Source organism: Chrysochloris asiatica, unplaced genomic scaffold (assembly GCF_000296735.1).
Source record: "Chrysochloris asiatica unplaced genomic scaffold, ChrAsi1.0 scaffold00415, whole genome shotgun sequence".
NCBI lineage: Eukaryota > Metazoa > Chordata > Mammalia > Afrosoricida > Chrysochloridae > Chrysochloris > Chrysochloris asiatica.
In genome coordinates this window covers 687,277-697,851 of record NW_006408933.1, presented here as the reverse complement: position 1 = coordinate 697,851, position 10,575 = coordinate 687,277, and the positions used below count along the sequence as shown (strand labels likewise).

General features: G+C 44.1%; 2 protein-coding genes across 2 annotated transcripts in view; both read right to left on the bottom strand.

Moving 5' to 3' along the window:
* Positions 1-10,575, bottom strand: part of TSPEAR (thrombospondin-type laminin G domain and EAR repeats) — a 130,992-nt gene that overhangs the window by 56,452 nt on the left and 63,965 nt on the right. Inside the window, exons 3-5 of the mRNA XM_006876805.1 lie at positions 8,353-8,591; positions 2,745-2,835; positions 1,572-1,728 (exon numbers count right to left, since the gene is read on the bottom strand). Of these exons, the coding sequence (XP_006876867.1) occupies positions 1,572-1,728; positions 2,745-2,835; positions 8,353-8,591 (487 nt within the window). The remainder of the gene's footprint in view (positions 1-1,571; positions 1,729-2,744; positions 2,836-8,352; positions 8,592-10,575) is intronic.
* The window catches only part of LOC102826356 (keratin-associated protein 10-6-like), a 1,802-nt gene continuing 1,391 nt past the window's right edge, over positions 10,165-10,575 (bottom strand). The window contains exon 3 of the mRNA XM_006876789.1: positions 10,165-10,561. Within this exon, the coding sequence (XP_006876851.1) occupies positions 10,165-10,561 (397 nt within the window). The remainder of the gene's footprint in view (positions 10,562-10,575) is intronic.

Sequence of the window (10,575 nt, the reverse complement as noted above, 5' to 3'; positions counted from 1 at the left end):
AAAAAAAAAAATATATATATATATATATATATATGGCTTCTTTGCCCTGCCCTCCTGTCCATTCCCCAAAGGAATCACTTCCATGTTCAGTATTCATCTCTTTTGAAATCATGTACCTTTGTCCTCCACACAACATCTACAACATCATCTGGATGCATAAGTTTATTTAAATTTCAGTTTTATTTCATTCTGTAACATTTTCACCCTGTTCCATTTATGTCATTATGAGATCAATTACAGTATTCTAATTATGTTACAGTACAATGTGGCTGGGGGTGTTGTGCTCCAACCTTGGCCTTCTCTGAGATCCTGGCAGAAGTAGGGTGACTGAACTAGCTGTCCTCCATCCCAGTCCTGGCTCCTTTTAGGTCCATTGGCTAGCATTGCTGCTGAGGAAAATGCTGCATTGAGACCACAGGGACTCAGGAGATTCCAAATGCCATTCCAGAATTAGAATGTAAGGGCATGCTCAATGTGAGGGTCCCACTGTGGGAAGGGCCGAGCTGCTCTCCTACCACATGTATGGGATGTGGTGGAGTGGGCAGAGGGGTCACATTGGAGAAAATACTTCAATTATCCATGATAGGGGCTATAGTGGGTTAAATTGAGTACCCCTCAAAGGTATGTCTACCTGAAACCTCAGCATGTTACCTTGTTTGAAATAAGTTTCTTTGTAGATATAATAAGAATCTTAAAATGAGATCATTTTATGAAGAGTGCCCTTAGAAGAGGTAGAAAAGAAGAAGAAACAGAGACACCCAGAGTCAGAGTTTGGAGTGATGCAGCTATAATCAAGAGTACCAAGGGTTGCTGGCAACCACCAGAAGCTTGGAGAGATGCGTGGAAGAAATTCTGACTCAGAACCTTCAGAAGGAGCTAACCCTGCAGGCACCTTGATTTTGAACTTTTAGCTTCCCGAACTGTGATAGAATGAATTTCTGTTGTTTTGAATCACCAAATTTGTGGTGATTTATTATGGCAGTCCCAGGAAACAAATACTGAGGGTGTGATGTAAATAAATGTAGTCAATGTCATAACTTTATATTTGGAAACCACAAATATAAACAAAAAAAAAAGAATAGTGAGGGAAACCTTTTGGGCTGCTAGGTATCCATAGAAAACAGAATCGCTTTTTTTCTCAGCGTTGGGGTGCCCACTCTTGAACAGGGACCTGAGATTTGGGTGCCTGCTGCTTTGTAGGACAAACTAGGGTAGTAGGTAAAGGTCAAGAGAAGGAAAACTTTCTAGTATTAGTGTCTGCAAGCAGCCTGGGGTCCTCAAGAAGGACAAATATTCATCGATGGCACTATCCAAGCAGGGGTTGAGTGGCTGCTGCTGGGACTTGCCAGAGGGAAAGGCAGACCAACTCTAGAGCCTCTGATGATGCCATCTGCCTTCCCATGGTGGAATTCTCTTGGTCAATTTTAGCAATTCCTCTCCTGTCACGACTACAAAGAAAGAAATATATGAGAGAGCCTGAGAAAGTGAGCCCTTGTTTCTTGTCCTCCACAGGCCAAGCCTCTCAGGGTGTCTACTATCAACATGGGGGAGACAGGCTTCAGTCTACTAACCATAGGGATATTTTAGAACCTCATTATCTTCTGGCTTTCCTGTGAGATCCTGCAGGATTGAGGGAATAGACAACACAACCAGTGCAGGGTTCCTGCTGGGGCACAGCTGGGGAGTGGCATCAGAACCCGGAAGCAGGACCAGCTGCCGTATCAGACCCTGGAGAGAGATAAGGACAGTTGATTCAGACCCACAACTGCCTGTAAGAGGCTTGGGATCAATGCAACATGGTCCATTTGGACCTGGAGGAAGGAGTGGAGTAGGGGTGGGAAACCTAACATTCTTTAGAGCTAGAAGCTAGGATCACCCATCCATCCATTCATGTATCCACCCATCCATCCATCCATCCATCCATCCATCCATCCATCCATCCATCCACATATCTACCCACTCACCTATCCCTTCATCAATCCATCCATCCATCCATGCATCCATCCATCCATCCATGCATCCATCCATCCATCTATCCATCCATCCATCCATCCATCCATGCATCCATCCATCCATCCAAGCATGCCATTGATGAACATTCACAAAGTGAATCATCAGGCACAGTTCTAAAAACCAGGATACGGAAGGGAAAAAAGTCCTTACCATCATGAGGCTTGCACTCTAGGGAGAGAGATAGACAAGAAGTAAACACAAGAAAATACATAGCTTGTCAAGGAGGTGACCAGTGCTATAGAGAAACAACCAAACAAGTAAAGGGAGCCACCCCTCCCTCCGACTTCACCTATCTACCGCCTCCAGATTCTAAACCAGACTGATTGTCTGGCATTAGTTCCAGAGAAAACAGTAAGTTGCCATTACAGTGCCCAGGTCCCCCTGCCCCTCTAATAAGGAAGAGGTTGCTTCCTGCAAAAAAAAAAAAAAAAAAAAAGTGAGGAGTACTATTTTATCAGAGCTGTGGAGGAAGGTTTCCATAATAAGAGGACATTAGTGCAGGGACTAGAGGAAGGAAGGGAGTGAGGTATTGAGTTATGGCAATTGTAGAGAAGTGGGTTTCAGAAGGCAAGAATAGCATGTGCAAAGACCAGGTGGTGGGGCCTGGCATATTTCTGGAGTGGCCCTGAATTTGTTTCTCCCACTTCTGTCTGGCACATACAATGATTTGTTAAAGTAAGTTATCATGGCAGCAGGAAGAACTTTCGGCAGGAAGTTTCCTCTGTACTCACCGTGAACAGACCTTTTGTCCTTCTCCGGCTGCCAATGAAGAACCGGGCTCCTTGCATAGAGAGGGTGGCTGGGAAGGGCATGTCAGCAGTTCTGAAAACATTGGAGGGTGGTTTTAGGACCATAGCAGAGCAGGGTTGCACCCTGTTTGCTATAAAAAGAGAGGCGGCAAATGCCACATGAGGGTCTTCTGCAAAAGCACACTGAGAGACACTCAGAGGTTCTCCATCTCACTGTGGCCCTTGAGCTGCTGCCCATAGGGGTCGGTAATGGTAACTGTACAGCACCTCCAGCCTGCCCTTCCTGCACTGAGCATCATGTGGACCATGAGGAGGGAGAGTAGGAACACTTGCTGGTGAGGGTGTCCAGAAGTAGTGGCTTAAGTGGAATCTTTATGTTCATTAACACTGAACTCTGGAGACAAGGGCAGGAAGCAACCCTCCTGCTGGTGGGAAAGGGGTGGTCAGAGTCTCTAGTGTAGTAGGAGAGTATGGTACTGCCCTCAGGGTTCCCCTCACTGCCTGTGTCTCATTCCCTTGTCACTGCACCTGCATCTCCAAGAGTTTTGACATCTAGCAGCAGCTGGCTATGCATCATCTTCAAGTGGCTGGACTGTAGGGACTTCACTGTCTCCTAACCCCAATGACCCACTTCCAGACTATAGAATCTAGGTGATGACAAAGAAGCTGAGAAGTTAATTCATGTTTCCAAATGTCCCTGCTTGTGTTAGAACTACTAAGGAAGACTATGCATTTATTTGTAGTCTTAGTGATTAAATATTCTTTCTATCATAGACGAGGATGCTGAGTCTCAGAGTTTGAATCAGGAGTTCAAAGTCACAGAGTAAGGCATGGGCCTCAAGCCCACTCTTTCAAATCCCATGCCAGGGTCCTTTAGGGTTGTCCTCTGTTGCTTTATAGTGCCTATATCAGGATCTCTAGAGTGCACACCCACCCATCCACACCACCAAGCTCCCATGTCTAGAAACCAGGATCCTGCTTGGAATGAAACTCTTCTTCTGGTTTTAACCATTGAATCTCTATTTTGCAGTAGATGTAGGGTCACTTATGAGTCAAAATCAACTTGATAGCAATGGGTGGGGTTTGTTGTTTAAAAAGGTGCCCTGGTGGCACTGTAGGATAAGCTTTGGGCTGCTAACTACAAGGTGAGTGGTTCAAACGCACCAGCTACACTGTAAGAGAAAGATAAAGCAGTCTGCTCCCATAAAGGAAACTCAAAGGAACAGTTCAATAGCCTGTTCTATGAGTAGACATCGACTCAAGGGCAACGGGTTTTTTAAGGTTTTGCTTAGGGAAAGGAGAAGCATAAAACTACTAGATATGACCCATAACATGCATTTTATAAATTCTCATTTACACTCCACCATTTGTCTGTCAGTTTATCACACTGTGTTGGTTTGTGTACTGCTGTGCTGCTGGAATCTGTGCCACTCACTAGTATATTAAATACCAGCGGAGTCACCTATGGTAGACAGATTTAGGCAGAGCTGCCATACTAAGACAGACTAGGAAGAAGGAGAGCCAAGTCACTTCTGAATGGTTGCTCACTGAAAACTTGGTGAATAGCTGCAGAACATTGTCAGATATAGTGCCAGAAGATGAGTCCCTCAGGTTGGAAGGCATTCAAAATATGACTCAGGAAGAGCTGCCTCCTCAAAGTTTGGTGGTGGTGGTGGTGGTGGTGGTTGTATGCCATGGAGTCAGTTCCCACTCATAGAAGAAACCTGGAAAAGGGTTTCGGAGGCTATAAATCTTTACAGGAGCAGAAAGCCTCATCTTTTCCCCACAGAATAACTTGTAGTTTTGAACTGTTGACCTTGAGGTTAGCAGCCTGACTCGCTACCAGAGCTCCTTCCTCAAAGTACAGTTGACCTTAATGACGTGGGTAGAAGTTAAAACTTTCAGGAATTTCATTTGCTGATAGGGCACAACTCAAAATGGGAAGAAACAGCTGCAAGTGTCCATCAATAATCAGAACAAGGACTCTACAAAGTATAAATCTAGGAAATTTGGAAGTCATTAAAAATGAACTGGGACACATAAAGATTGGTATAATAGACATTAATGAGCTAAAATGGACTGGTATTGGCCATTTTGAGTCAGAAAATCAAGTGGTTTACTATACTGGGAAGAACAAATTGAAGAGGAATAGAGTTGTATTTATCATCAAAAAAAGAATCTTAAGATCTGTCTTGAAGCACAATACTGTCAGTGATAGGACAGTAGCCATACACACAGAAGGAGAACCAGTTAATGACTATGACTCAAATTTACGCATCAACCACTAAAGCCAGTTATGATGAAATTCAAGAATTCTACCAACTTCTTTAGAGTACTGTTGTGGCAATGTAGAATACACACAGTTAACTACAAGGCCAATGGTTCAAATCTACCAGCCACTCCTCAGAAGCCCTGTACAGGGTCCATATGAGTCAGAACTACCTCTACCGCATTTACCAAACAACTTTTTCCATCTGAAATTGATAAAAAATGCAATCAAGATGCATTGATAATTACTGGTGATTGGAATGTGAAAGCTGGAAACAAAGAGGAAGGATCTAGAGTTGGAAAATGGGGCTCTGGTGATAGAAATGATGCTGGAGATCACATGATAGAATTTTACAAGACCAATGACTTATTCATAGCAAATACTTTTTTTCAACAACATAAAAGATACACGTAGACTTCTTCAGATGGAATACACAGGAATCAAACTGACTATATCTGTGGGAGGAGATTGTGGAAAAGCTTAAGGAAGTACCATCAGCCAAAACCAGGCCAGGGGCCGACTGTGGAACACACCATGGATTTCTCATATGCAAATTCAGGATGAAACTGAAGAAAAAATTTTAAAGTGCAGGAAAGCCAAAGTATGACCTGGAATATATTTCACCTGAAATTAGAGAGCATCTCAAGAACAGATTTGATGCATTAAACACTAATGAGTAAGATCAAAAGAGTTGTGTAATGACTTCAAGAACATCATACATGAAGAAAGGAAAAGATCATTAAAAAGACAGGAAATAAAGAAAAAACAACACAAAAAACAAAAACCAGACATCAGAAGAGACTCTGAAGCTTGTTCCTGCATGTAGAAAACTATTATGAAGTAAAAGAGCTGAACAGAAAAGTTCAAAGGGCAGCTCAAGAAAACAAAGTAAAATATTAATGAAATATGCAGAGACCTGGAATTGGAAAACCAAAAGAGAAGAACATAGTCAACATTTCTCAAACCGAAAGAACTGAAGAAAAAATTCAAGCCTCAGTTTGCTATACTGAAGGATTCTATGGGCAAAACACTGACTGATGCAGGAGTCATTCAAAGAAGATGAAGGAAATGGAAGTCACTGTACCAAAAAGTATTAGTAAATGTTCCATCACTTCAAGAGATAGCACACGATCAATAATCAATGGTATTGAAGAAAAGAGTCCATGCAGCACTGAAGGCTTTGGCAAAAAACAAGGCTACAGGGACTGATGAAATATAAATTGAAATATTTCAACAAACTGATGTGGTGCTGGAGGCGCTCACTAGTCTATGTCAAGAAATTTGAAAGACAGTTACTTGGTCAATAGATTGAAAAAGATCCGTATTTGTGCATATTCCAAAAGAAAGGTGACTCACTGGAATATAGAACATCAAACAATATCATTAATATCACATGCAAATAAAATTTTGCTGAAGATGACTCAAAAAAGTTTCAGCAGTACACAGAATGGGAGCTTCCAGAAATTCAAGCTGGATTCAGAAGAGGATGTAGAATTAAGGATATCATTGCTGATGTCAGGTGGATCTTGGCTGAAAGCAGAGAATATCACAAAGATGTTTACTTGAGCTTTATTGTCTATGAAAAGGTTCTCAAATATGTGGATCATGATAAGCTATGGATAACATAGTGAAGGATGAGTATTCCAGAACACCTGTGTTTGTGAGGAACCTGTATATAAACCAAGAGGCAGTCATTTGAACAGAACAAGGGAGTACTTTAAAATCAGAAAGGTGTATGCCAGGGTTGTATCCTTTCACCATATTTACTCAATCTGTATGCTGCACAAATAGTCCAAGAACCAGAGTATATGAGTCCTGGCATCAGGGCTGGAGGAAAACACAATAACAACCTGTAATATGCAGATGATACAACCTTGCTGGCTGGAAATGAAGAGGACTTGAAATATTTACTGATGAAGATCAAAGACTACAGCCTTCAGTATGGATTGCACCTCAATGTAAAGAAAACAAAAATCCTTACCACTGAACCAGTAAACAGCATCCTGATAACCTGAGAAAAGATTCAAGTTGCCAAAGACTTCATTTTGCTTGGATCTACAACCAACACTCATAAAAACAGGAGTCAAAACAAATGATGTATTACATTGGGCAAATCTGCTGCAAAAGACCTTTTTAAAATGTTAAAAGCAAAAATATCATTTTGAGGACTAAAGTGTTCCTAACCCAATTCATGGTATTTTCAGTCAGTTCATATGCATGTGAAAGTTGGGCAATGGATATGGAAGACTGAAGGAGAATGAATGTTGTGTTGACAAAGAATATTTAAAGTACCATTGACCACCAGAAAACAAACAGATCTGTGCTGGAAGAAGTATAGCCAAAATGCTCCTTAGAAGCCAGGATGGTGGAATTTTGCCTCTCAGTCTTTGCATATGTTGTCAAGAGGGACCAGTTCCTGGAGAAGAACATCACATTTTGTAAAATGGAGAGTAAATGAAAAAGAGAATGACTTCCAAGGACATGGGTTGACACATGGCAGCAACAATGGGGCCAAACATAACAATTGTGAGACTGGCATAGGACAGGGCAAGTGGTTTGTTCTGTTGTGCATAGTGTTGCTATGAGTCAGAATCAACAACATCCAACAACAACAGCGACATTTACACTCATTCTAGGATCCCAGCATGACTTCTGTATTTCAGACCAAATCTAGGAGCTGAGCCAGAGTCAGTTCTTTTTTCCTCCCACTCTCTTGAAAGTCTCCTCTAGTTCATAGGCCATAAACCTGACCTGGTTAAGGATTTAAACAGGCTCTCTGGGAATGCAGAAGGTTTGCACCAGATTATTAACTGAAAGGTTGGCAGTTTAAATCCACCCAGGTGTCCTGGTGTGGCACTGTAGGATAAACACTTGACCACAAGGTCTGTTTGAATTGATGGCACTTAACAACAGAGGTGGAGCCCTGATGTGGCGCTGTGGGTTAATGTGTCACACTGCAAAGCCGTTTGAACTGCAAGGTCGGAAGTTCAAGCTCACCAGCTGCTCCTTGGAAACCCTATATTGGGTCGCTATGGGTCAGAATTGACTCTACGGGCACTTAACAACAACAACAGAGGTGCCTCAGAATCTACTTCCAAAAATAATCAGCCATTTAAAACCAATGGACACATGGGTCTACAGGGTCACACTGAGTCAGCAATAACACAACGGGAACGCGTTTGGCTTTCTTGTGAGGATGGGTGAACTTAATGGAGACTTTGCTCAATGTCAGATGGACCAAGAACAGAGAGGCAATGGACCCACCCTGCCACTGATGGGCAGGATCACCACACAGCTCATATGACCCTCTCCGGTACCTACATGTCTATGGGGAGACCACAGTCCACCGTGAGGGAGAAGGATCCTTCTGACACAGCCAAGACCATCGTGTGCCACTGGCTGTCCATCAGTGCCAGATTCCGGAAGGACACACGGGTCTGCCAAGCCCCCGAGGCGTCCTCGCTGAGGAACAGGAAGTGGAGCTTGCTGGCCGAGTACCGCAGCCCGAGCAACAGCGTACCTCTCTCCTCCGACACCACCGTGAGCAGGTACTCATTCTTCTGTAAGAAAGGGATGGAGGGTGAGGAGGCCACAGGGCCAACAGTGAGTGCTGACAAAAACCAAAGGCACCCCCACCTACCATGACCACAGACCCAAACACTGGCAAATTCCACTGCTCTGAAAAATGGCTCTCTTATGGATTGGATTGTGTTCCACTCCCACACAGACATGTGGAAGATCCAACACCTGGTTCCTGTAGATATGACCTTGTGTGGAAACAGGTTATTTTTTATTTTTTCATGTTAATAAGGACATACCACAGGAGGAAGTGGTCCTAAACCTAATCCCTTTTGAGAGGTGTCTTATAGACACAGAGAGACACACAAGGGGAAGACAGACATCATGTGTGGACCTGTCCATGGCTACCTATAAGGAAGGGGCCAACACGGCCGAGACCCTGATTTGAACTTTTAGCTTCCTGAACTGTAAGACAATACATTTCTGTTCTTGAATCGCCCACGTGTGGTATTTGTATTACAGTAGCACTAGGAGACTAATTGGTTTAGCCCTAACTGGATTATATACAAGCAATTTATACTTAATTATAATTAATGGTCATTAACATTCTACTAATTCCTTGTCTACCACAGCTTACAGAGTGGTGGTTATGTAAGAATTTAAAATGATTAATCCTAAAGGGCAAAGCAGATATGTTATATATCTGTGTAAACCTCAAGCCAGATTCAATGCAACTATTTTTCTAAACAAGTTGAAAACCTCCCAGGGCCTTCATATTTAATTTAATGCCCAATTCAGCAATGCAAACTTTAGCCCAGTTGGGTTCACCTATTCCTGACCATCTTGGGAGCTCAGAGGACAGACATGGCCCTTTGGTTTCCGTGGCAGAAAGTGGCCGCCTAGATGGGGAAGAATTCCCCAAAGGGAACTGGGTAGGAATGCCAGAAAGCACATGAAGAGCTTGTAAGCTGTAAACACTGTGAACATGAGACTCTTAGAGTGAAGACCCGGAGACTTTGGTGATCCCACAAGGCAGACAAAGGAGTGGGGAAGGTGAGCTGACTCCACAGTCAGTAGCTTTGTGAAATGGGCTGCCATGTGCACATTTGTAGGCACAGGGAGGCAATATATGACCTGACATTCCCTGGGTGGGGCTTGAGTCCCAGGGACCTTCCAGTGGATTTGGCATCTGCCCTGTGATTTCTGAGGTGAGTCGTGACTTCATAGAGTGTTCATATTAGGGGTCAAAACCATGTGCTCCCATCCTGGGAATCGAATGACAGGAAAGAGAATCAGAAGATCAAGATGATTTATTCAGGTGTCCAATGAGGTGCTGACAGGTTGGAAGTCAAGGTCATGTGAAACAAAGTCCATGAACTAGGAGGAGAGAGAGGTTGGCAGGTGGAGACAGAGATTTGAAAGAGTAAGGCTGGGGTTAGGTGGGGGTTGCAGGAGATCAGGGAGCAAAGTCATATTGGAACTGTGGAGACTTAGAGGTCCCCCATCTTCAGATGTGGGAAGCCACTTAGCAGGGTCAGGATGAGCACTAAGTGGGGTGAAGGGCATAGCGGCAGCAGGACCTGCAGCCCACGTGGTCTTGAGAGGAGTGCTTGGTCAGCAGGTGGACTTCTGGCCAGGTGAGGGGTCACAGCAGACTGGGTGGCACATGGGGCGGCAGAGCAGGGACACACAGGAGGATGCGGGGGCACAGCAGGATGAGGCAGGAGCAGAGCAGGCAGGCTTGCACACAGGGCTGCAGATGAGGGACACGGAAGAGGAGGGTTTGCAGCAAGAGAGGGCACAGGGAGAGGGAAGGCAGCATGAGGAAGATGAGCAGGAGGAGGCCCTACAGCACACAGGCACACAGCAGATGGGCTTGAAGCAGACAGGCACACAGCAGGCCTGCTGGCAGGGGGAGGATGTGCAGCTGGATGACTGACAGCTAGACTGCTGGCAGCAGGAAGGCTCACAGGAGCTAGTGCAGGTGGATTGGCAGGGGCTGGACCCACAGCTCACAGGGGTGCA